The sequence below is a fragment of the Eublepharis macularius genome, chromosome 5 (assembly GCF_028583425.1).
Source record: "Eublepharis macularius isolate TG4126 chromosome 5, MPM_Emac_v1.0, whole genome shotgun sequence".
In the NCBI taxonomy this organism is placed as follows: domain Eukaryota; kingdom Metazoa; phylum Chordata; class Lepidosauria; order Squamata; family Eublepharidae; genus Eublepharis; species Eublepharis macularius.
The window spans coordinates 85451735-85479534 of record NC_072794.1 but is presented as its reverse complement, the minus strand read 5'-3'; the positions used below and the strand labels follow the sequence as shown (position 1 = coordinate 85479534).

The following is a 27800-nucleotide window of genomic DNA, read 5'->3' as shown; positions in this document are numbered from 1 at the left end:
TTAGCTACTGGACTCATGCTCATGGATTAACTAATATGCAGCAAGAGGTTTTATTATGTGCCTAGCAGAGTTTATATACTACTCCTTTTCTTTTTCCCATCCTCACTGGAATGTGATGTTGGTATATATTTATGTATTTTGCAGCTTTGCAAGTTTATATATGTTTATAAATTTAAAGAGGAGGCCACAAGACTCTAAAATTTCCCTACCTAAACTTTCTAGAAACAAAAATTTCTGAATTGAAATACTGCATGGTATTTTAACCCCCAAACAGAGAATATCAATGGGTTTCCTGCTCCAGTATTATTCTGTGATTTCTTTTATAAAGTTTATTTAGGCTATTCTTAAAATACTGCAGTCTGCCAATGCAAACTTGAAATTTGATGTTAACACAAAGAAAGGATGCTTTAGCAACATCAGAATGGCAGAGGACTACACCTAAGAGAAAATTAAACATTTTCCTATGCACTAATTTGCGTCACATATACTTCAGGTACTGTATCTGCCCACAAACTGAGACCTCAAACCCTTTCTCTGAATGAACAATGCCAAGTGGCAAGGCTAGCTTTAGTCTGTATTTTCTTATGAGTACAGAGGCTAATTTGTGAATATCAGTGTTGCACTTAATTATTTAAGGCCATATGCAGCATACATCCATCCTTGAAGATGTGCAGAAGTTAAAGCTGAGCTGAGCCCCTATTTACAGTCTTCTAAGCAATTGACATCGCTTGTTAAATGAAACATTCCTAACAAGTTCTGCCCACCTTTCAATCTGCTCCCCAGTTTCTCACAGCTCATTACTTACCAGGTTCTTGAATTACTTCTCACACAAGTCTTCTCCATGACAACAGCCCTGTTATCAATGTACAGTCAAGACTTGCCCCTCTGTAACTCAGATATTTTCAATCTAAGTCAACTGCTAGTTGAATCAGCTTTAACTCAGCACTGAATTTGCATGAAACTCATAACTAAGTTATATCTATAGAGAAGACAGGTTTTCAAAAGAGGTGACAATGCAAGGGAGGTAGGAGAAAGGGCAAATTTATTAGTGCTCAGATATATCTTACTGTGAACAAGTTCTTAGCCTAAATAAACTGCTTACTTGTTAGGATGGTGCAAAGTGGTCTGGACTAAATGATGCATTTAATATTGAGATTATTTGTCTTTTGAGCTTTCACTCCAATTAAAAAAATTCTTAGGCAAGCAATGTGACTGCCAGCAATGGTTTTGTCAAAGTAAAATAGAGGGAAATGAGAAAATACTCAATTTTACAACTTCAGTTTTAAAACATTCATTTTTAAAGCTGGAGGAAACTGTCATGGACAGTGCATCAAAATGACTACAATTTTTAAAATATTTAAAATTATGTAAATATTTTAAAATTATATTTACATAATTTTAAGTTATTTTAAAAATTGCAGTTACTTTGAAACAGTGCACCCCAAACTGCAGTGTACTCTGGTGCAAGATAACATGAATTTGCAACATTTTCCTATGGTATATGATTAATATTTTATAAAATCAACGTTTCCACAACAATTAATTACATTTTTGCAAACTTCAATATAGAAATTAAATCTTTCTCAATTGTAAGGGTCATGAAAAACCCTAAAAGATCTTAATTTTGTTTTTATATTTCTAAGAGATGCAAGCTTGTCTTTTAGCCATACAAGTAAGCATATCAGCTACCGAACTAAGTATTGTCTGAAATACGTGGCCACAGCTCTTCTCTGCATCCTTTACTGACATCTAGTTGAGAGGGCAATGTTGAAGCACTCTAATGACTTGTTTGCAAATTATGTCATGTCATACATTTGATTTAACTAGATGTTGCCAGGAGATGCATCAGAGTCCATACATTTCATGTAACTGTTAGCTTGACTTGTATACTGTGAATTCTAGCTTCAGATAAAGTTCAGAATAAGAGAACCCAAACACAAAACACAAAATCTGAGTGCTAAACTCTGTATTGCACAAGAAATCAGTGCCCCAGTCTGAGTTGTTTATAAAAATCAATTTTTAATATATGTGTAATAACTCGGGAGAGAGCAAAGCAAGAACAGTCTGAATAAATTACCTGTTGAAGCTTCAGGTGCACTGAGGATATGATAGCCATTTTGCCGCAGAGGGCTGAAGCAATGGGATTCCCCTGAAAGTGCATCATTGTTTACAGATGAATCCATTGCCCTGTAGCAGTCCCCATAATGGAAACAGTTCTGTATAGAGTGAAAGCTGCCTTGATATCCTGAAACAGATATTGTATACACCATTTTAGCCACGGCAGACTGTATTTCACTTCCCATGCTGAAATTGTTTCACTGAGATTACTAAGCATTTATAAGCAGCTCTGAGACCTTCAGTTTCTAAATCTCACGATATTTTTACTTTATTTTATGGGATAGTTTACATACAATGCTTCATTTGGATTCCTGAATGGGTGGGCCGATGGAGGTTCAAGGCTTATCGGTCTACATTCGCCCACTGGGTGAAGGGAACCTCAACTGACTTGTTTTTTCTTCAGGTGCTGTGTTTCGCCAGGAAGGCTGCAGATCCTTATATGTGGACACAGCATGGTTTTTTGGGTGGCCCACCAAGCCAAGAGGATGCCCATTGGGTCCCAGCTTGAGCTAAGCGAGTGGGCCACGGTTGAGTGGCAGGGCCGACGAGGCCTAAGGTGGCCAGGGCTGCTGCCTTTGCTGTTTGAGGGGAGGAGTGGTCCTCCGCCTGACATATTGGTCATTCACCTGTGAGGTAATGACCTGGGCTTGTAAAGGGTATGGCCCCTTGTTTTGCAGGCGCAGGCTGCCGTGCAGTGGATTAGCAAGCCGTGGCCTGGCATCTTAACTATTTGGTTGGAGATAGTTCAGTTAGCTTGGGGGAATGGGTTGGACATTTATCTTCCCCATCTCAGGATTAAGGCCTGCTTGGCCAACCTCTACCAAGGTGATGGGGGCCACCTTTTGGCGCAAAGGCCTGAGCAGAGGCTTGGCCTTAGCGTTGGCAGGATTTAGTTGGGGGGACGTTAGCGGGACGGTGAGTACCCTTGGCACATCCCCATTGGTGGGGATATTAGGGGCCTGTCAGGATCGGCTGGCATGCTTTGCGGCGGCCAGTTGAGAGGGCAGGCTGCCTGGTGGGATCTCCTGGACAAGTCCTTCCTTCATGCTCTGCGGTGCTTGGAGCTTTAAGGGGGACACCATCTGCCAGGCCGGCCGGATCCCAGCCATGCATGTGGATGGCTCGCATCCGGGGCAGCAGGTCTCGCCCAGACAGGTCAAGGCGGGGTCCAGGGGAGTGACCCCAGGGCTTGACCTGTACCGCTGGTTAGGCCCTTGCCAGGGTTTTTTAGTTGTTGCAGTTCATGTTGTTGCCTAAATAAAAATGGCCCTTTATTACCCAAGCCTTGCGTCTGCCTCTTATTCCGACTGGGGGGGGGCAATTGTGGGGCTGATTCTCCATATAGCTAGAGATGCTGTTATGGATCTGGAGTGCGTGTATGTCTGTGTTCTGCCTTCCCTCTGATCCCTCAGTTTCTCCTATTTGGGCTGCTACCACTCTAAACAGGTTTTCCATCCACCAGCCAATGGGGAAAGGTGGTTAGCTTCTGAGTGTTTACAGAGTTCTAGCATGTGACCAGGCATAGGCATGTGGGTGAGGCCAATGTTCCCTCTAAGCTGTGCAGTGTTGTGAGCTAAAAATCTACTTTGTGAGCCGAAATAACAACTATCATTAAAGTTTTGCGCGCGCCTCCTTTTTAAAAAAATTATTTCAGTCTACAAACATACAAAACATACAAAGTAATTTGTATTGTTTCTCGCTTAGAAGCAACAATTCAAGCAGTCAGTCAAACATGGATTCTAAATATCAAACTAAATTACTCTGCAGGTAAAGTTATTAATACTTCTTCCTAACTATTTGATATACAAATATAAATATATCTGAGAACATGTGCTAGGGTCTGCATCCCATCCTGGGCACATGTTAGCCTTCTCTATGCCAACAAGATTGCAGCAGGTAGGTGGAGAGATTTGCAGTATAATCCTGTACAAAGTTACTCCAGTCTAAATGCATTGATTTCTAGCCTCTGTAGAATCCAAAAACAAAAAACGTGTAATACATTTTGATTACAATCAAAATAAATTAACAATAAAAAACAGTTGTCCAAGACCATCTAATCCCGTTAGCTGAAAGGGCCACAAAAATCAGAGTATACAAATGGATATATTCATGCTGTATAAAAATGGATATATTCATGCTGATTGAAAAAAGGTAGCTGTGCTAGTCCGTTGCTGCAAAATAAAGCAGACACCCAGCAGCACCTTAAAGACTAGTACATTTGTTGCAAGATGAGCTTTTGTGAGTCAGTGCTGACTTCTTCAGATATTTATGAAAATCAACCTGAGAATCATTCTCACGTTTTCTTTTTCCACATAGTGAAATTGCACTTGAAAGACTCATGACAGTATTCATCCTTATCCTCACCCTCCCCAACCTGCCCCATAAGAAACATTCTAAGTTTGATTTCCACATCTGAAGAAGTGAGCAGTGACTCACAAAAGCTAATTAAGGGTGTGCAGGCTGAAAATATTGGGATTTCCTGCTTCGGGTTTACCCTCCACTCAAGCCCACTTACCTGGCTCTTTAAAGATCCCCTGTCTCTTTGACATTGGGGAGAAGCAGCAGCCTGGTGGCGCAGACTTTCCCAATGTGAAAGGGAGGGAAAATTCCCCCCCCCCTCTCACCGGGAGGGCGAGCCACTGGGCTGTTTCTCCCCAGTGTCAAAGAGACAGGGAAAAGCAGTGCAGACTTTCCCGGTGCCAGTTTATCTTTACTGCAGATTGATGTAACACACTCCTATACAGTGGAAACCAAGCCTCAGAGCGGAACCACAAGTGACAAAAGGCACAGGTTGGACACTTGTCAGTTTCCCTCAAGTTTTGATAGGAAATGTAGGCATCCTAGCCTTGCACCTTGGCTCTCTGACTGCTGTCCAATGGACTTTTCAACTGTCACTTGTCCAACATTCCGCCAAGCTGCCTACATTTCCCATCAAAACTTGAGGGAAGCTGGCAAGTGTCCAACCTGTGCCTTTTGTCACTTGTGGTTCCGCTCTCAGAGTGCAACAATAAACGAAGAGCAGTGTGTGAATACAGTCCTGGATCTACTGCAATAATTGTAGTTTATGACACAATACTAGAGCTCTAGATAAAACACCGGAAGCATTGCATGATTGGTTGCTATATGTGTGGGTGTGTTTGATCATAAATTGTTTACAATTGACCACTGAGGAAGGCCTTAGGGCCGAAACGTATCTGGTCGGTTTTTACTGTACCTTGCTCTATTTGTGTTGGTCACTGCACTGTACCATCATCTGTATTTTGATATGTTTTAGCAAGTTTTAGTATATATATGTAGCCTGCCATTCAGGCCTTATGTTTTCCCACCTCTCTCTCACCGGGAGGGTGAGCGAGCTGGGCTGTTTCTCCCCAGTGTCAAAGAGACAGGGAAAACCTCCCTGTCTCTTTGACATCGGGGAGAAGCAGAAGCCTGGTGGCACAGACTTTTCCAGTGTGAAAGGGAGTGGAAATTTCCCGCCCCCCTCACTGGGAGAGTGAGCCACTGGGCTATTTCTCCCTGGTGTCAAAGAGACAGGGAAAACCTCCCTGTCTCTTTGACATCAGGGAGAAGGAGCAGTCTGAGGGCGCAGACTTTCCTGGTGCGAGAAGGGAAATTCCACCCCCCCTCACTGGGAGGTCTCCCCAGTGTCAAAGAGACAGGGAAAAGCTCCCTGTTTCGTTGAGATCGGGAGATGCAGCCTGGCGGCGCAGACTTTCCTGATGCGAAAAGGAGGGGAAATTTCCCCCCCTCTCACCAGGAGGGCGCGCACGCTGGGCTGTTTCTCCCCCGTGTCAGAGAGACAGGGAAAACCTCCCTGTCTCTTTGACATCAGGGAGAAGCAACCTAGTGGCACAGACTTTCCCGGTGCAAAAGGGAGGGGAATTTCGCCCCCCCCTCTCACCGGGAGGGCGAGCGCACTGAGCTGTTTCTCCTGCACCTGGCAGGGAGGTATAGGCTTATGCCTGCTTCCTCGCTGGCCCTTCACCCTCCACTGACGGGACTGGGGATTTCCTTGGGCCCGTCAGCAGAGGGTGAACGTAGCACCCAGTAGGAACTCTCAGGCATTTGCCTGCATCCTCGCCACCCCATTGAGCTGCTGCAGATGGGGCCGGATAGTTCCCCGGTCCTGTCTATAGTGGCTGAATGGAGTGCCCGGCGGGGACTCGCAGGCATTTGCCTGCATCCCCGCCACCCCATTCAGCCGCCGCGGACGGGTCCAGGGAGTTCCCTGGTCCTGTCTGCGGCGGCTGAAGGGAGTGCCTGGTGGGGACTCGCAGGCATTGGCCTGCATCCCCGCCACCCCATTCAGCCGCTGCGGACGGGGCCAGGGAGTTCCCTGGTCCTGTCTGCGGCAGCTGAAGGGAGTGCCCAGCGGGGACTCGCAGGCATTGGCCTGCATCCCCGCCACCCCATTCAGCCGCTGCGGATGGGGCCAAGGAGTTCCCTGGTCCTGTCTGCGGTGGCTGACAGTATTGCCGGCAGGGACTCACAGGCATTTGCCTGCATTCCCGCCGCCCCATTCAGCCACCACGGACGGACCCAGGGAACTCCCTGGCCCTTACCACGGCAGCTGAACGGAGTGCCCGGTGGGGACTCGCAGGCATATGCCTGCATCCCCGCCACCCCATTCAGCCGCTGGGGATCGGGCCAGGGAGTTCTCTGGCCCCAACTGGCGCCTGCACTCAGCTGCTTGTTGGAAAGCCCCCAACGAGCAGCTGATTCAGGGGTTTAAATGCCCCTTTCCCTGCCGCTGTGCAGCTAATGAGTTCCTCCAGCTCTTTTTCTACGAAATGTCCCCTGCTTCTATCTATCATCATTAAGATACTCTAAAACTGGGCCCATCAGCAGGTTGCAAGCCAGTTAACATGAACAGGATCAAAACTTAAAAACTCTGGAATTTGCCAGTAACCACTGGTTTTGGACAAAGTGAAAGAGGAAATTTTTTGGCACCAAAAAAGTTTTGCTTTGGTAGCTGTCCTGGTCTGCAGTAGAACAGCTGGATCGGAGTCCAGTAGCACCTTAGAGTCCAACAAGATCTTCAGAGTATAATCTTTTGAGAATGAGAGTTCCCTTTTTCTTCATATCCAAAGAAGAGAGCTTTGACTCTAGAAAGCTCATATCCTGAAAATTTTGTTGGTCTCTAAGGTGCACTGAACTCAAATCTTGCAAAATCTTCGAGGCTTCCTGTTTAATTTTGCACCTACAGACTCCTCTGTGAATAAGGAAGTCTTCCCTCAGCTTCTGCTGCAGGAGAAGTCATTCACAGCTGCTCTTGGAGGCGCACTTTAGCTTCAGATCCAGATTTTGGGGGGGGGGGGGAAGGGCTGTGAGCCTGTGATCCTGCAAAGAAGAAGGCAGCTTAAAAAAAGAAAATGAGAGCGCCAAGCTAGAGCCAGCCCCAAAGAGACCACAGTAAAATAAACCCTCAGCAGTGCGATCCTATGCAGAGTTACTCTGGTCTATGTCCATTGATTGCATTTTAGATGGAGATGCTCAGCTTGCTGAGACTGGGCAGCCAGATCAAGTTATTGGCTGAGCCTGCATTTCAGGCTGTAAAAGCCACTTTGGAAGAGCCCTCAAAAAGGAGGCCTCATCAGTGGTAAAGTCCAACAAGCCTCCTTCATCACCACAACGGTCTTCTCCTCTACATCAGGCTGTCAGTGAGCATGATGAGCACCTGGCCCAGCTCTCCACCCTCCTTCCCCTCCTCATCCTTCTTCTTTCCGGCCTCCTATTGCACCAAGGCCAAGTTAAACAACACCTTTACCATGGCAGTGGCTGAGGTGCCATCTCCTCTCTATTCTCTGGGGCTGAGGGGATCCCAGCAGGGTCAGGCTGGGCACCATTGCTCGGCTCGGCTCTGTCCCCCAGCTAGAGAGCTGACGGCAACTGGAGTCACTCTCTGGCTTTGCCCTGAGGGCTAAGCCACAGCTGGGAAGGGAAGCGGGCAAGGCACCATCCCTGCTCCATCCCTATTGGGCCCGCCTGCTGGCACTGGCTGAATGAAAGGGCCAGGCCACCTGAGAGTTAATACCTGTGAGCTACAGCTGTAAATCTGTGAGTGGAGGAGTCAGAATCTGTGAGCAATTGCTCACGTGTTCACATTAGTGGGAACACTGGGAGGACTGACACAACTTTTCTTAACCAAGAAAGGTCTTTATTGAACTACTAAAGACTATAGAATATAAAGAGCATACAAGTTAGGGAAAATAGATCTTGCATAAAAAGTTTGCAGTTACAAAAGAAAATAAAAGCAGTTGCTACTCCGTCACTTTAAGGATTACCACAGAGTTCCTTATACATATCCTGCTGGAGATGGGTGCCAGGTGCCTAGAGGAGGAAGCAAACCTGGTCTCTCAGGCCTGTGTCCTGGGACGCCAAAATCTCACCAGAGCAGCACAGCTAAATGGCTGCAGGGGCTTTTTGTACCCTCTCTATCCCAAGGGGGTGGAGGAGTTTCCTTCCCTAAAATCCAGCTTGTTACCATTGCTAGGCGGGTCTCCTGTCACATATCTCTCATCTCTAAGGTTCCTAGTTTTTATGACTGCACCAAAAGGCTATAACGACACACAATGAGAGAGTTGGAGCGGGTGAAGCTGCTCACCGCCAAGATCTGTGTTTACTCTTATATTTGCGCTTGCGAGGTTTGACAGCACTCTCCTCCATTCCGATTGGAATTGGGGACTTTGACCCTCCAATTCTAGGAGTTGGTAGACTGCCTTCAACTAGCAACATGCCAGCTCTGAAGCAAGCTGAGGCCGAAGTCTCTCGGGTCTGAGAGTGTGGTCAGGTTCGAGTGCTTGGAACCGACGGGTCTGACAGTGAGATTGGATCTGCCACAGTTCCAGAAGTCGGATTTGTGGGGTGCTCCACCAGGGCAGATTTCTTAGCTGCCGGGCTTGAGGAGCTAGACATAGCTCTTTCCCAGAGCATAGCGTTAAGTCTTGCTGCTCGGTCTGCTCACGCTTTGGGAGTAAACACTGCTTTGGCAGTGTTTACAGCGCTCCACCACATGTCCCTCTCCCAAGCGAGCCATGCACAACAAATGGCTATCAGTCTTTGCCATCTTGGTCATGCAACCCTCACATTTCTTAAAGAGGGACTTATCTGCCACTGCAGTAATTTATAAGAGCCAGTTTGGTGTAGTGGTTAAGAGCACAGGACTCTAATCTGGAGAGCCGGGTTTGATTCCCCACTCCTCCACGAAGCCAGCTGGGTGACCTTGGGCGAGTCACAGTTCTCTGGAGCTCTCTCAGCCCCACCCACCTCACAGGGTGATTGTTGTGGGGGTAATAATAACACTTTGTAAACCGCTCTGAGTGGGCATTAAGTTGTCCTGAAGGGCGGTATATAAATCGAATGTTATTATTATTATTATTATAAAACTAGGTCTCGGCGAGCAAGGAAGTTCCATGTCTCACCATTCTGAGAAGGCGAACTATATACACTAACTATAAACGACTAGCAAATACTAACTCTATAAAAACTATACTCCTACTACTTTTTTTTTAACAACAGCAACAACTATAATGCTTCACTAACTACTAAGCTTTGAAAAGCATCTGTTCTCTGCAGTGGCAAAAAACAAACTGAGGGAAAATTGGGGGTGGCCTCTTCACTGCATGATCGTTTTGGTGGGAAAAACGGCTCAGAGCGGCCCGCAGGGGAGGTTGCTCCCCTCAATAGCTAAAAGCTTGAAGAATCCTATTCCGATTGGCTGGCCTGTGCAAGCATAGTCCCCTATGTGGAACTGCCCCAAAGACTGCAGATGAACTATCTGTTTGTTCTGGTCATTTTTGGAGCCCCGGCTTCGGGTGCCTCCACCATCTGAGTCTAGACAGATTCTACCCCAAGAAAGGGCTTCCTCAGTCGTGGCACCAAGACTTTGGAACTCCCTCCCTAGGGAGATTTATCTGTCCCCCTCCATTGCTGTCCTCTGCAAGCAGGTGAAGACTTTTTGCTTTGTCTGGCATACTTTCAATAACTACTATTGGCCCTCCTACCTGTTTTTTGTGTTATGTGTTTGTGTGTGTTTACTGGATTGTTTTTTACACTGTTTTAAATATTGTTCTAAATTTAAATTGTTTTACATTTTTTAATGTTTTACTGTTCGCTGCCTGGGGGTGGGGGCTATATGGGATAGAAGGGCATCATACAAATGGTTTAGATAAATAAATTAAATAAACTCCCAAAGGATCATCAGGCTTGGCCTTGAACTAGATAGACCTATAGTCTGATTTGGTATAAGGTAGCTTCATAAGGCCAATCAGTCTTACTATCAGTGTGGAATTACCAGGACCAGCCTCCAACAGACAGCCCTTGATGATTGCCTTGGGTACCAGAGGTAGAGGGCCCCCCACTTACCTGCCTACCTGCCCACAGTCTCAGAGTCTACCATGGAAATCCTGCTCTTTCCCTCCCTCGTTCCCCGTTGGGGGAGGAGGCAGGCCCAGCCTGGCCCTCTTTTTCCTTCCCTCTGCCTTGCCACCTTACCTAATCTGCCTCCCCTTGCGACAGCAGCTTCTTGTGCACCTCAGTGTGGGCAGGGAGAGTGAGCAGTCACTTTCCTGAGGCCTTTGGTTAAATAATTGTGTCAATCAAAATATAACAGATTTCCCCTTCCTAACTATCCTTCTGGAAAGAAAATATGACCTTACACATAATATAGCTTCAGGTTATTGCACAACATTTCCCCCTGATTCTTGGAACTGTTATCATGTAAATGCAGTTGATTTTTATCTAAGTATTTTGGTTTATGTGCCTCTAGGTTTACTTGAGTTTAGCATTTGAAGATACAGTGGCCCAAAACCATCTTAATAAATAAAAAGGCCAATGACATCATTTCATGTCCTAAGTCTTACAGTGATTACGTGTGGTGGTTACTGTACAAGGAAAAAATTGTGAAAAACATGTTGCTTCATGGAAGCACCTCTGTGGTGTTTCAGTACTGAAACACCTTAGCTTACAAGAGCGTGCTTTTTGAAGAAAACTCTATTTTGCTTCCTCCTGCTTTAGATACCAAGGACACTGTAAACAATTCTTTTGATTTCTTCTATTCCAATGACTGTTTACAAGCTTTTATTTAAAACCAACACTAAGCAAGGTGCTGTACAGAACCTAAAAATGACAGTCCTTATTCAGAGGGCATAAACTGTATAATTATCTTAGCAAGAGCAGGAGAGGAGACAGGCTAGAGACAAACACATGAATAGTTGGTAAAATGAGGCCTGGGCTGTAAAAGTCCTTGTGGGGAGACTTAAAGGGGAAGAAGGAAACATCTTGACAAATAGGGAGGGAAGATTATTTTCATGCATACAGAATTTGAGGAGAGGCAATCACTCTGTGGAACAGCACATGCGTTGCACGCAGAAGGTCCTGGGTTTAATTCCTGGCACCTCCATTTATGTTAAGAAAGACCTGCGACTCTGGAGAGCGACTGCCTGTCAGATTAGACATTGTTGAGCTAGGCTGGCCAATGGTCTGACTTTTGTATAAAGGGCAACATCATGTTTCCATTTTGTGGAATTCATCCAAAGCAGACAACAAAGTGACTGTCTCCCTTTGTCTCCAAATCTTAACTGGATTCTGATTTTTTTCTGTTAAAAACAGCTACGTAACGTTCATTATAAAACTCTAATATCCATCACGTAGTAAAATACCATGGGATTCATACTTTAGGGGATGAAGTGCCGGATGCAGCTCAGTAATACTGCCAGTATCTGTGGCAAAGAAAATAGCCTAGAAATATGGAATGCTGGATTCTACATGATGTATGTCCTTCCTTGGCGCTGGGTAAAGAGCGTCTGTCTAAGAGATTCAAAGAGTTCTTATAAAAGGCCAGTCACCTATCACTCTCTGAGACTGCTAGGACAGGGGCTTATTGAGGAGATGCTGAGAATTGTCCTCATTTCTTTATTTATGAACCATGAAGTCCTCTCCACACACCTTCTAAAATGACTGTATACTTTAGAGATGGGCAGTGAATAAATGGGACACTTGGCTTTCAATGAGGCATTGCTCAGCCTCCAAGGAGCACTTTGTATGCCTAGCTAAAGGAAAAGCAGAACATTTTCCAGGCTGCCTAGAGCAGATTTCTTCCAGAGATGGCACCAGATTTTTCTTTCTCTCTCTTGAGGCCCAAACTAGACATGACACATAGCCAAATATATCTTTTCCCAATCCTTTTTTTTAACCAAAAGCAAACTTAGGAGTCTGAGAGTTTAAAAACAGAGAAATGCCTGGAGTTGGGGAGGGGGATTGCTTAATCCACATAAAACCATCAGATTATTAGCTCAAAATATTTCCTCCAGGCTGCCTGTCTCCCAGAGGAAAGGTGTCCAATCAGAAAGAGGTAGGCAAAAAAAAAGCACTCCCACTAAATCAGAGAATAAAACCTTTGAAATTAGATAAACTTAATAAGCTCCCTTGTATTCATGGCCCTTCATGGCCTTGATCCCTTACAGCCATGTGATATCCACGGGACTGCCTCTCTCCCTATATTCCATCACAGCAGCTTTGCTCAGCTGAACAGGGCTTTCTGCAGGTGCCGCTCTACAAATGGGCAAAATCAACAACTGCCTGAACATGTGCATTCTCTGTGGTTCCCCCCCCCCCACGCACACACACACTTTATGGAATGACCTACCTGAAGAGGTCAAAGCTCCCACTTCCCTGGCTTTCCACAAAGCATGCAAAACCAAATTATTCATGAGGGCTTTTTTTCATAGGTAATAGGGCTGTGCTATCAATCAGGAAATGGTTCAGAGAGATGCTTTGGTAAAAGGATGGGGACTGTAGAGTAACTACTGTGCACTATTTGTTGCTGTAAGTACGCTCCTACTGGGTAGTTTCCACATCAGTAAATATGTCATGTTAAAGTGCTTATGTTTTGTTTCAGCATCGTTTCAGACATCTTTCAGATTTCTGCTTGCGTTTTCAAATTTCTGCAATGTCCCAGCTGAATGTCCCAGCTGGTGGTCATATTAACTTACACTTTGTAATTCAGCTTGATTCTCAATGAGAAAGGCAGACTATAAATAACATTAGAAAATTAAAATAAAATTTCCCAAAGAAGTCTGATCCAGCAAGGTGATCTTTTTATATACCCATAGCTAGATTGATGACGTCGGGCAAACTGGACTGAATACCTTCAGTCTGCAAGAGGATACAACATCCAGCCGCCCAGGGGTGACACTGACGCCTCTTCTTCTCCTGCCCAGTGCCTCTTATACAGGAAGAGGAGGGCAAAACCACATCCTTTCTCCTGCATTGGAGGCCTTCCTGTATGTCCAGGATTGATTCAGTACATGCCAAAACCCAGCAGGCAGTCCTGGGATCATTCTTAAAATACTTCTGCCCCCATCAGAAGACTTAATTTTGATCTACATTCTACTGTCGGCAAACTTCTGCCCCAGCCCTACAATGAAAGCCTAGTTGAGTTGCACATGTCTTCTGCTTGGTCAGCAGCACTGATATGGTCTTTGGAAAAGCCCAGGTTTCTTCTTCCAGATCTGCACACTCAATATAGGAAAAATTGTGACAGTACCGCTTACACTAATCCCTGGCAGCAACATGGATCTCTGGAGACAAAGGTGGATGAAGCAGCCCCCATGACTGGATTGTGGAGAAGTGTTATTATTTATATTTCATCAGTTATGAACATTTCATCATACCAAAAGCTTGATATGTGGCTGAAAGTCTAAAAAGGGGGGATCCACTTTGCAAAGAACATGGCAAAGTAATCAGTAGGTTTCAGGAGATGATCAGTGAATTTGAGAGCAGAGAAAAAAACAGAAAAACTATTGTACTGAATCCCATGGATCTGTTTCACTAGCATTTTCCTCCAGCAGAAAGTCAGGGGAAAGGATCTGCGAGATCCAACATACTTTCTGGAAAGACTAGTACAGAATTCTGAAAACTTTCCCCATAAGACACACTGCAAGTCTGCAGAATGGAATTATGAGGCTCCTACTTTATTTTACTGTTCAAACCCTATTCTATCCCATGTAGGATACTACAGGTGATTCCATTCAAAGTCATTTTTATATTTAAATTACACCATCACCCTATGCTGGAGAAGAATCATCCCACTGTCATTCCACTCCTGACCCAGTCCTTCTACAGATATTTCACTTTGAACATTCTGTCAATCTCTAGGTTACTCATCATTCTACTATTATATCACCCCTGTTATTTTCACGGCAGAGAGGAAAACATTCATTTTTGTTTCTTTTAGCTTTCATTCTTTTACAGTATGTTGGCTCTCTGTGCAGAAGTCTCTTTCAAGATCTAACCAAGAGTAACAGTGGGAGCTCAAAATGAGGTTCAAATCCCAGAACGATAGTACAATTAACAACCACATGTGGTTTCGTACAGAAATTTAAACATGGAACTTTTACAAAGACTTCCAAACTCTTAAGGGCCTAAAATATGAACCACACCATGAAACTGTAAAATTTGTCTCACTCCCCCTTCTTTTAAAAAACATTTTGTGAAATAACATTTATATTTGCATCAAAAATGTAGCATATTCTGGCAACTAAGCTGATATCCCCCCCGCAACAGATTGCAGCCATTCCTTCAGTTTGTCAGTTTTAAATCAAATCTGTGGCAGGTAATTTCCAATGGAGAATTTCCCAAACACCATGTTGGTTTAAATGATCGCCGTTAAATGTTTTATGTGGAATAAAATATATAAGTATAACAGTTAATAAAGGAACTGACCATGTTCCAAACATAACATTGAGTTACATTTTTGCTTTGAATGTGACACAGAAAAGCTGTATTTAACCACATCACAAAGTATGCTGGTTGTCTCTATTTCCTTCAAGCCACAACCTAAAAATCTAAAGCACTTTTTAAATGAATGATGTAACAAGGAAATTATTGAAATATGTCTATTAACCGCCAATTCATACATGTCATTCCACTTAAGCGTATGAGCACAAATAAGTCAAACTAGTCAAATTACATAAAATCTCTATGAAAAGACATCATGCAAGATATAAATAGCTGCGCTATTTCACTTGGTTGCCAAATTCCTTCAGTGTATAACAATTTCCATCTGATCTTACTTTAACTGCTGTCAGACATTCTGCTGGGTTTTTGTTTTCCTCTATTGTCCGTGCAATTTGATCCATATATTGTCCAAAAAGATTTGTTTGAAAATTATAATGCCCAGACCTAGCATGAATATACCCTTTCTCCTCTGAGTGATTCTGGATTACTATTCATTATATTTTGATTCTTAAAAGTTTTTAAAATTAGTACTTGCTACCACTTTTCAAATAAACACTGAACTAAACACATGCAGTCCAAGCACAAAGTGTTTTTAAATACCAAAATATATCTGTAATCTATAAAGTTAAATTAAAAATAAAAATGTATATATTATTTCAGTGTTTGGCTAACTGAAAATTGCTACTTTTTAAAAATCCCTATGACACCAAACAGAAAGCAATACTTCTTTTCAGTGGGATAAATGGTTTTCTTACAGAATAAATTTCATTTATGAAAGCAGTAAAACAATTGTTCTATGTGCTTATTTTTGCCATACTCATGAGTTGCTAAACTTTCCTCTTGTGGGTTCATCATTACTTAGCTTTTTACTGTAAAGGGTTGTACATCATCAAGTTATATCATAAATCTGCCATTTTACCTTCAACAGATTTAATCTTTTAAAATAGAATAATCTGTTGAGCTTTGATCATGTTAGCATTAGTAACATCTTGCAGAAAGCTCCATTTAATGTCTTTAGTTATGCTATAGGATCTTACTGAGTTTTAATGAGAATTGTTTTTTTAAACCTATACCTACTTGCCTCAAGCTTTCAGGATAGGATGAACTCTAAGTCTGAATTAATTACAGCATGCTGAACTTCCACAAGTGTTATGACAAAATAAAGGCAAATCAGCCAGCAGAAGGATCAAGATGGGTAGCCATGTTAGTCTGTCTGCAGCAGTAGAAAAGAACAAGAGTCCAGTAGCACCTACAAGAATAACAAAATTTGTGATAGGGTATGAGATTTTATGAGGCACAGCTATCTGAAGAAGTGCTACTGAACTCTTGCTCTTATCTACAGCCTATTTATTAGCAATTGCCAAATTCTTCCATTTCGACCTCAATACAATTACATAAGTGTTAAAGTGCAAAGGCAACAAATATAGAATACAAGGTCATAAATACAATAAATATGAAAAAGGAGTTATAAGTACAAAAATCATGCCATATAGGTGACCTTCATAAATAAGTCCAAAGTCATAGGAAAGTCCAAGAAGCACTGTATTGCCGAAATGTATTGAAATGTCATAAACCTTGTTGTCTCTTCTTTAATTTCCTTTGTAGATGAAGGAAGACTGCTCCTGCACCTGTGCTCTATGAGCTGGCTTGCTCCCTTGTTTCAAGGACTTTTTCAAGAACACCCCTTGCAGACTCTACTCATCCAAAGGTGTATTCATTAATACAATAAAATTTTGTATTACTGAATTCAATTTTACCAAATTACATTGGGTTAATTTGGTAAACTTCGGCAATAGTGGCTGGGCTGTTCCTTTGCTTTGTTACCCTTTTTACCAGAAGGGAGGAAGGAGAAGAGAGGGGGAGAGAAGCAGAGGCAGAAGGGAGGGGGAATGAGTGGCCCAATCCTTGCAGGAGCTCTCCTTTTCTGGCCAATGGGATTCTCTAGAAGGAGAGTGCCTTTTTTAAACTGCCCTGCAAGGAGTTAAATAAGCAGGGTTGCCTCAGAACAGTCTCCATTTTGCATGGTATGTGTGCTCTGGCACCTGGAGAAATCTGAGACCATGCCTGCTGCTGGATTCTCTCTCTGTGTGGTCTGTACTGGGCCTGGCCTGCTTTAGATTTTATGTGGACTGGATCCTGCTGCCCAGTGGATTACTGCTGCTGCCTGCTGAGACCTGCTGTTGCACCTGGATGACTTCTGCTGCTGCATCTAGAGGACTTCTGCACCTGGAGGACTTCTGTTGGTGCCTCGTCTGAGAGTCATAGACTCACTGTTTTTTCTCTCTCTTTGGGTGCAGGGGTTGGCCTGGTGTCTGGAGGGATAGGGTGAGGGAGGGGTTTTTGACTTTGGATTTTAAAAACTGGGGAGTGCTTTAGTTGGGTTTTTGTGGGAGGGAGGGCTTCGATTTGAAGTTGGTTTATGTTCATTTTGCTGTTTTATCCTGTTATGGGTAATTTGCTGTTTGGTGTTATAGTTCCAGTTAATTTTATTAAATTCTCCTGTTCTTCTCGGGAGGGGGATGTTTTCCTCTGTTGCTGGGGCTTGAGGGGCTGTTTCTTTATAGTGTTTTTTGCTGGGTTCTGTTTTCTGTTGCCATAAGTTTGGTTTGGTGTTCAGTTGTTGCTGGTTGTTGTACTTCTGGGGGTTTTTTGCTGGGGTGCTTGGTTCAGTTTAGCTTAAATTACCTAGTGGTGTTTGGGTGTGCTTTTTGGGTATCCTGAGAGAGTTGTGAACTTTTAAAGAGCGTTTTTAAGACAGGCTAGGTGTAGGACTAATAAAACAAAACTTTTAGGGACCAAAGAGAGTTTTCCCCCTTTAATAGGTTTGTGTAGGAATTTGCGGAAAACCCACATAGAGGAATGGAAAGAAAATCCTTAAACAATTTAAAGTAAAGTTTATTTAAGAGCCCAGGAGAAGAAACAGCCATGGCATCAATATTGGGACAAGATAAATTAAAGATAGTATCAATAAATGTTAATGAACTCTCCTAAGAAACGTACAAAACTTTTTAATCAACTTCAAAAGAAAAATGCAGATATTTTATGCTTACAAGAAACTCATATAGAGTAGCTGTTCATATAAATAACCCACAGTTAAAAATAATAGAAGAATTAAGAGATCCAGAAAGAAGATAGTTCCCCTGGAGGGTTGAGCAGTTGGTCTTCCTGAAGGTCAACATGCTGCTCTTGGATTTTCCAACTTTGGACTTCCAGAGTGAATGAAGTGAGCCCACCTTATCGCCTGCATCCTCTAGGAAGCTATGAGGTGGTGAAAAAATGCTCTTCCCAAGACTTAAAAGTTAGGTAGAAAACCAGCAGGAGGTAAACCTTTGATTCCGTTGGTACAACAAATGCACACTGCAAAACCACCAGTCCGTTTTAGCACAAATTTGTGCAGCTCATTGAGAAAATTGGCCTGAGAAATGTTCTTTTGCCACTGGGATGGGAAGAGTCAGAGAGCAATGCTAGGGAAAACAGAGAATGACACACCATGTGCAGGGCCGGCGCGCCCATGGAGGCCAGGTAGGCGGTGACCTCGGGCACGCAGGCATTGGAGGGGCGCCAGAGGGGGTGTCGGGGGCGGAGGCGCGTGCAGCAAAGCTGGCATGACTGGGCTGCAGCTACTGCTGCAGTCAGCCAGCCAGCTCCGTGCCACCGAAACCGCCGCCGCCACACACCCCAGCCGGGCGCAGCCTCCGGGCGCCACCCCAGCAGCGGCTCGCGGCTTGTGCGCCCAGCTGGGGTGCGTGGCGGTGGCGGCACAGAGCTGGCTGGCTGGCTGCAGCAGCAGCTGGCCACGCCAGCTCCGCTGCGTGCTCCTCCATCCCAGCTGGTCGCAGAAGCCGTGAGCTGTTGCTGGGGTGGCGCACGGAGCAGCCTCCGTGCGCCGCTCCAGCAGTGGCTCGCAGCTTCTGCGCTCGGCTGGGGCATGTGGCGGCGGCGGCACGGGGCTGGCTGGCTGGCTACAGCAGCAGCTGCAGCCAGCCACGCCAGCTCCGCTGCGTGCTCCTCCACCCCAGCCAGGCACAGAAGCCGTGAGCTGTTGCTGGGGTGGCGCACGGAGCAGCCTCCGTGCGCCACCCCAGCAGCAGCTTGAAGCTTCTGTGCTCGGGGCTCCGCGAGCTGCCCAGCCCCCCTGCGGCGCGTGATGACATCTGCGATGATGTCATCACGCAGTCCATGGCGTGTGCACGCCACCTCGGGCGCCAGAACCTCTGGCACTGGCCCTGACCATGTGTCACAGTCTTGGTCCATGTGTTTCTGCAGTGAGAGTCAGCTTAGACTTTTCTCCTGCAACCGGAACAAATGGAGTGGATGCTGGAGGCACCTTGTTCAGGGACCCACAGAATTGGACCCCAGGGTCCAATCTCCCTGAAACTAAGGGGGGACTTTAGAGGACAGTCAGGAGTAGGTCCTGTGAAAATTTGGTGGATTTTGCTTTCAAAATGCCACCTCCAGCCTCCTGGATAGCCCCTATAGTTTTCCCAACAAGGAATAATGAAGATTCTGTTGGGGCGGGCATAAAATGGCCCTGAAGGGTCCAATTTTTAAGAAACTTGGGGGGTGTTTAGAAGACAGTCAGGAGTAGGTCTGTGCAAATTTGGTCAAAAATGACCCTCCCCAGACCACTGAGAAAAAAAAATAGAGTTTCCCATAGGAAACAATGGCCAAATTTTACTGAATATGCTTGTTAATACTGAACCAAAAAAGAGAATCAGTTTGGTATTCGAGAAATACAATTCCCCCCCCCCCCCCCGTTTGGTATTACCGATCCAAATTTACTGATTTTTTTTTTCCTGTGCACACTCCTAGCCAGCATCACTCCTGTTTTTGGAGTTGGTCTTTCGTGTGATATTCTCTGTCTTTATTTCGCATTAACTTTTTTAGACTGTATACAAAAGTAGCAAGTATTTGAGGGGCCACAGAACCCTGAGCAAAGCCAGCAGAACTTCATGAGTTTGCCTAAGCTGTGTGGATCCAGAAGGAGTCCTAATGAGCCAAAGACAGGCAAGGTTCTTAGTCCAAATGAGCCAAAGCTCAGCTAGCCACCCTATTTGTATAAGCAGCCCTAACACTAGTCAAGCTGATATATAAAGAGAAACTGGCTCAGCTCTGAACGCTGGATTGGAGAATTTCCCCAATTGCTCCATTTCTATACTAGCTATCATTATGCTGATAACATTCAGCTCAGTATTTCTTTATCCATCCCTCAATGATGCTATAGAGGTTTTGAGCTTCTTAAGGTTAAATGGCTGAAGGTGAACAAGTTGAAACTGAATTCTGGCAAGACTGAAGTAATGATAATTGGGCAGGCTGAAGTCTTGAAGGACACTGCATTTCCCTGAGTGTGAGCCCAGCTGACACTCGCTGACTCAGTTAAGAGACCAGGGGTTACACTGGACTCAGCATTATTATTGGAGTAGCCAGTCAAGGCTGCTGTGAAAAATGCTTTCTTTCATCTTCATTTAGCTTCCTACTTTGACCTGACTAATCTGGCTGTGTGGATCCATGCCACACTAACCTTGAGGCTAGACTTGCAATGCACTCTAGATGGGTCTGCCCACTCAGAAAACTCCAGATGGTACATGCAGCTCAGTTACACTCAGACCTATGCAGAACATGCATAACATACCATTCTATAATCACGCCACTGATTACCAATCAAATACCAGGCTAAATTCAAGGTACTGGTTATCACCTACAAAGCCCTTAGTGGCCATGGGCCCTCATACTTGCAAGACGGCCTCTCCCAGTATGCTGCACCATGACAGTTTTGCTTATCTAAGCAAAGACTTCTGAAGGTACCACTCAGCAAATAGGGGGAAATCAGCAACTGTCCACGCACGTGCATTCTCCGTTATGGTTCCCACCTTGTAGAATGGCCTGCCTAAGGAAGGCTCTCACATCCTATCAATACACAAAATAAGTAAAACAAATGTTCAGTACGGATCCCACCTGCAATATGATGGAACATCCCAGGATGGTGCTTTTATAAAGGAATAGTAGTCTATTGCAATGTTTTTTTAATGTATCATCTTGCTCTTGCTGCTGTTACTTTTACCTTTGTAATACAAGTTCTGCATTGTTTATGGTACGTCTCACCTTGGACAGTTTTCTGTTTGCGTTGGTTCCTAATATTTGTAATCTTAGTTCTATTCCATTGTTTACTGGATGTCTCGTGTTTTTTGGTTTTATATATTTTGTAATCTGTTTTAGTGAAAAAGGTGGGCTATAAATAAAGTAAATAAATAAATTCCAAAAGCTGGGCAGATATTGAATGTTCATTAGTTTTATGCATAGGTTGTCTGGTTTTCCAGCATTAAAGTTCTCTTGTTGAAAGAGCAACTTTCAATATGAAAATTCAGTGGCACTAAAGTTAACACACAATATTCTACTCTGTATGTAATTTGCAGATATCAAAACCTCTTCCATGCACTTAAATCGCATGGTAATATCCCATCATCAGTGGCCTTTTCTACCAGTCAAAAACTGGTAAAAACAGTGTTTCTTAACTGTAACTGTTGTTCATCTAGGTCTTCCGTGCAGGCACACATGGGACTGCGCATGCGCAGGCCTGCTGACTTTGGAGATTTTTACAGCCCAAAACCACTAGGGGCGCCCTCGCCTCTCAATGCGCATGCGCGGCTGTCTTCCCGCCGAAAACGGCTCCTAAGAGGCGGGGCGCCCCCGACGTACCCTCATTCCTCTTTCGCTGCCGCACTACAAGGTAAGTACCAAGAGAATTAGCGGGGAAGGAGGGAGGGTATGTGTGCCTGCACAGAAGACCTAGATGAACAACAGTTACAGGTAAGAAATACTGTTTTTCATCTACAGTCTTCCTGTGCAGTCCCACATGGGAGATTACAAAGCGTAAATACCTGGGTGGTAGGCATTGTGGCATCATTGCAGGAAGATTGATTGTAGGACAGCTGTACCCACTATCGTTTCCTTCCTGTCTAGGACATCCAGGGCGTAATGTCTGACAAACGTGTCCACCAAAGCCCTGTTGGTGCAGCATGGTTTGAACTGTAGCTGAACTATAAATAAGGTTTCCACACACTTATAGTAGTTAAAGTGTATGTACATTTATTTTACAGTGACTTATATACAGGACTTTGTTCTCAGTGTCAAAGTGCTTCGCCAAGCGCTTAATGGAACAAGCTCCACACTTACACCAGACACAGCTGGCTTATATACATCCATAGCACCCCCCAGTGTCCGATCCCAGCACATCAGGTGAGGTGTCAAAGGCTGTTTCTTCACTCTTGCATCATCCAAGGACCTGTCAAATAGATCTTTTACATCAGTTATGACAGACAGACCTAAACAGCAAGATGCACACATGCTTCTTGGCTCATTATGTCAACAAGCCCAAGTCTCAGCCTTGCAGATGTCTTGCAGAGGGACACCTCTCAGGAGCGCTGCCGAAGATGCTTGAGACCTGGTGGAGTGAGCATGTACATCCAGGGGACAAGGTAAGTTAGCACATTTATAACTTAACAGAATTGCCTGAACTACCCAGCGAGCCAAAGTCTGAGAATTAGCTCTCATCCCTTTCCTAGGACCCGCAAAGCAAATGAAAAGGTGGGAATCTTTCCTAAAGGGCTTCACCCTATCCAAGTAAAAAAGGAGAGCCCAACGAACATCTAGGGCATGAAGGGACCTCTCTGCCTCTGAAGAGTGATCTTTAAAAAATACAGGTAAGGAAATCTCCTGAAACAGGTGGAATTTGGACACCACCTTGGGTAAAAATTCCACTTTTGTTCTAAGCACCACCTTTTCCGGATGGATAGTTAAATAAGGAGCCTCACAGGAAAGGGCTGCCAACTCGCCCACCCTCCTGGCAGACGTGACAGCAACTAAAAATGCCACTTTAAAGGTAAGTAAATTCAGTGGACAAGTGGCCAGCGGCTCAAAAGGCTTGGAAATAAGCTTAGTCAACACTAAGGGTAAAGACCACTGAGGCACTAACACCCATACAGGGGGAAATGAATTGTTGAGGCCCTTCAAGAACAGTTTTGACGTGTAATGGGAAAACACTGTTCGACAATCAACTGGGGGGTGAAACGCAGATACAGCAGCCGTATAAACCTTAACAGGTGAGCTGGACAAGCCAGACTGCTTAAGGCCCCACAAAAATTCCAAGACATCAAAGAGGGAGGAGGCCAATGGATCGACCCCCCCCCCCGCCCCCTACACCATTCAGTAAACTTGTTCTACTTCAAAGAGTATGACTGTTGAGTAGACAATCGACGGGCATTTTGAAGTACATGCATTACTCCTTCAGAGAAACCCTGTTCTGAAGTATCAGCCACGCCATCAGTTTGAGTGTATGCACACTGTGATGAAGCACCCCCCCGGAACGACAGTACATCTGGTTGGTTCGGGAAACGGTGCATCTGGCTGTGGAGTCTCAGAAGTGCATGAAACCATGGCTGCCTCGGCCAGTAAGGGGCAACTAGGATGGCCGACGTTCTGTCCATCTGAATCTTGGAGAGTACTCTGGCTAACAGGGGAAACGGAGGGAAAATGTAATGAAGATGACAGGACCAGTTTAACTGAAACACGTCCCCAAGAGACTCGAGGCCGACGCCTCCTCTGGAACAATAACGGGGAGTCTTGCAGTTTTCCTCCGATGCGAACAGGTCTAAGTCTGGGAATCCCCATTCTGAAAAGACAGGATATAAATATGCGTCGTGAAGGGACCACTCATGGTTGTCCCCCTGAAGTCTACTAAGATGGTCAGCCGTGACATTATCAATGCCCGGTATATGAACTGCCAGGAGCCAAACTGAATGGTCGATAGCCCAATTCCAAATTTTTACTGATTCTTCACATAACACCTGAGACATTGTACCCCCGTTTATTCAGATAAAACATTGTGGTAGTGTTATCAGTTAGAATTTGAACTGTCTTATTCTGAACCATATCAGAAAACGAAACCAGGGCATAATAGACAGCTCTCAACTCGAGAAGACTGATGTGTTCTTCGCACTCTGATTCCTCCCACATGCCATGAGCATAGGATCCCTGACAATGAGCACCCCACCCTAGTGTAGATGCGTCTGTTGTAACCGAGATCTCCGGCTGTTTGTAGCCAAAGGTGATCCCTCCAAATAGGTTGGAATCCTGCAACCACCAGTCCAGAGAAAGGAGGACCCTCCGGGGAATACTAAGTCTCCTGTTCTGGGAATCCTTCTCAGGGAAAGAAGTCTTAGAAAACCGAAGTTGTAAAGGCCGCATACGAAGTCTCGCTAAAGAGATTACAGCTGTAATAGCAGCCATGTATCCTAAAAGCACCTGAATAAGCCTAGCTGGTTGGAATCTGCACTTCTTAAACTTTGTAATAAGTGCTTTAATCTTAAGTGCCCTATCAATGGGTAAAAAGCCAGCATCCTGTATACCATCAATAATAGCACCAATAAACTGGGTAACCCTAGAGGGGTGGAGTTTTGATTTCTTTTGGTTAACAAATAACCCCAATTTCAAACAGGTAGACAAAGTGATAGAAATTTGAGTGCTCACGTCCTCCTCCGACTGGCCAACAATCAGCCAGTCATCAAGGTAAGGAAAAATACAGCAACCTTGTGTTCTAAGAAAGGCAATAACCACAGCCATGCATTTGGTAAATACCCTAGGGGCCGTGGACAGCCCAAAAGGGAGGACGCGGTATTGGAAAATACGGGTGCCATAAGTAAACCGAAGAAATTTTTCTATGTTTCGGAAAGATGGATATATGGAAATATGCGTCCTTGAGATCAAGAACCCCAAACCAACTACCAGTGGGTAGTAAAGCTAAGACCATTTGTAATGTGGTCATCTTGAATTTCTGGACCCTTATGGATTTATTTAATTCCCGCAGGTCCAAGATAGGGCGCAGACCCCCATCCTTCTTTTCTACCACAAAAAGATTCGAGTAAAACCCAAGGGGAGAGGCAGTATCCAACACCTCCTCAATAGCCCCCTTCTTGAGAAGAGCTGAGAGTTCGGACATTACTCCACTTTGAGGTTTCTGTGAAGAAAAAATTGGGAGCCGGAGACCAGGCCACTGAAAAAACTCAACTTTATAACCAACTTTTACTAACTGTAAAACCCAAACATCTGAAGTAACACGGCACCACTCAGAGAAAAATGCAGACAGCCTGTCCCCGAACAAGGGGTCAGGACCCTGTAATTGTCAGAACTGTTTCTGAGAATGCGCCGGATCTTTAGGTTGATGCTGATTATTTCCCTGTCCTTATTTCCCTGCCTCCTCTTCGAAAAGGTAGACTGTGGGCTCTGATACCGACGCTGTGGTTGATAGCCATACCCATAATAGGGATGGAAGCGGTGCTGCCGGCCTCTAGCATACGACCTATATTGAGGTCAAGGTGGTTGATGCTGATGCAGAACACCGTAAGACCGCGCCGTAAGTCTGTCCTTGTGTTTCTTGGATAGGTAGTCATCCGTTCTATCCGAGAAAAGGGTCTGTCCCTCAAAAGGGAGGTCTTCGACCTTGTTTCTAGTCTCTGCTGGCAAGGCAGTGGTTCTCAACCAAGCAAATCTGCGCAAGACTAAGGCTGATAGGAGAGCTCTGGCTGAAGTATCCGCCATGTTTCTGCTCACATTAATTTGGTGGCGCGATAGACACACCGCCTCCTCTTGTATAACTCTAAGAAAAACTTTGTGTTCATCAGGCAGCTGAGGTACAAATATTGCTACTTTCGTCCAGAGTAACAATTGGTAGGCAGACATCATCGCGGCAAAATTAGAGATTTTAATGCCAAATGCTGCTGAAGTATAAATTTTTCTTCCTAAGGAGTCGATTTTCCTACTCTCCTTATCCGACGGAACCGATAAGGAACCTTGCTTCGGTCTCGCTTGCATGTCTTCAGTTACAAGTGAAGACAGAGGTGGGTGAAGGGATAGGAATGGACATTGGTCGTCCTTCACTCTATACAAATTTTCCACTTTTTTATTAGTGGCAGGAGTCGATGCCGGTTTTAAATTCAGGCCTGACAAGAAGTCCACGAAACCCTCGATCATTGGGAAGGCCACTGTCGGAGTCGAACCCGAGTAGATGTGCTTCAGTATTTTATCTGTCAAGCGTGGTTCCATAGATGCGACTTCGATTTCGAGCGCCTTCGCCATGCATTGAAGGAGTTTGTTATAGGCGCGGAAATCGTCTGTCAGGGAAGCCTCCTCTGATGTACTGATCACTCCTCTGATGTACTGATCACTTGGTTCTCAACCAAGCAAATCTGCGCAAGACTAAGGCTGATAGGAGAGCTCTGGCTGAAGTATCCGCCATGTTTCTGCTCACATTAATTTGGTGGCGCGATAGACACACCGCCTCCTCTTGTATAACTCTAAGAAAAACTTTGTGTTCATCAGGCAGCTGAGGTACAAATATTGCTACTTTCGTCCAGAGTAACAATTGGTAGGCAGACATCATCGCGGCAAAATTAGAGATTTTAATGCCAAATGCTGCTGAAGTATAAATTTTTCTTCCTAAGGAGTCGATTTTCCTACTCTCCTTATCCGACGGAACCGATAAGGAACCTTGCTTCGGTCTCGCTTGCATGTCTTCAGTTACAAGTGAAGACAGAGGTGGGTGAAGGGATAGGAATGGACATTGGTCGTCCTTCACTCTATACAAATTTTCCACTTTTTTATTAGTGGCAGGAGTCGATGCCGGTTTTAAATTCAGGCCTGACAAGAAGTCCACGAAACCCTCGATCATTGGGAAGGCCACTGTCGGAGTCGAACCCGAGTAGATGTGCTTCAGTATTTTATCTGTCAAGCGTGGTTCCATAGATGCGACTTCGATTTCGAGCGCCTTCGCCATGCATTGAAGGAGTTTGTTATAGGCGCGGAAATCGTCTGTCAGGGAAGCCTCCTCTGATGTACTGATCACTCCGTCGGGTGAATCTGAAGGAGGAGAGTCGTAGGACCTTTCATTTCGAGTATAAGATTCGTACTCGGTATCCGACAGTCCAGGGGTCCTTCTGGAACTCACTGAGGAACCAGCGTGTATGGAAGGTGACCTCGATCGTCTCCTGGTTCCAAGATCCGAACCATTGGAACCCTCTCTGTAGTAACGGTGTGGCGGGCTCACCGCAGAATGCCTCCGTCTAGAGTAAGGGCTATACCCCTCCGTACGACGTGAGACCTCCGTTAGCTCCGTACGACCCCTCGCAGTGCAGGAAGAATGTGAAGACCAGGAATCACGAGAGGGCGAGCGTGGTATCCCCAATGGTGTTGGGGGTTTCTCAAGCAGGATGACATCCGGCTCATGAGACCTGTCAGACCTCGGAGTTCCCTGAAGGGAGACTCTGTCCGCGGAACCACGGCGTCTCGGATCCGGGTGGAGCCTGCTGGTCCGTAGTCTGTTGCGGAACAATGACGCTCTCCAGAATTTGTTTATCAGATTTAGAGGACTGACGCTTCTTCTTCTTTTTCTTTTCCAGATTCGGTGCAGATGGTTCGGAAGAACCCATTGGAACCGAGGCCTTCCATGAAGAGCCACTGCGATGATCCGACTTAGATCCACTCCGGGGAGTTCTCGGCTCCGAAAGACTAGGTGTCCTGGAGCTATCTCTCTGAGACAGATCACCCGACATCACCTGTGGTGGTTCCAAGGCTGGTCTCGACTCCAAAATCGGATCCGACAAGGTAAGAGCGGTTGGTTCTGAAGAACTTCGAACCGGTGTTGTCAGGCTCAGCGGTTGCGAGCTAGTGTGGGCGGGTGACTGGTGGGAACGAGGTGATTTTTCAGAGGACCTTGACGCCGAAGTGGTAGCCGTTCCTTGCGTGGGGGATTTACCCGGTAGAGGAGGGTCGGTAACCGCCATGGCGCGCCGCCACAAATAGGCTTCTAGTCTACCCGCCCGTTCTGCCCTGGCCTTCGGAGTGAAGGTGCAGCAGCACTTACAGGCCTGTGTGTTGTGGGTTTCCCCTAAACA

General features: G+C 45.2%; 1 protein-coding gene across 1 annotated transcript in view; it reads right to left on the bottom strand.

Moving 5' to 3' along the window:
- Positions 1–27800, bottom strand: part of GLIS1 (GLIS family zinc finger 1) — a 398945-nt gene that overhangs the window by 2219 nt on the left and 368926 nt on the right. The window contains exon 9 of the mRNA XM_054980758.1: positions 2078–2245. Coding sequence (XP_054836733.1) covers positions 2078–2245 — 168 coding nt within the window. The remainder of the gene's footprint in view (positions 1–2077; positions 2246–27800) is intronic.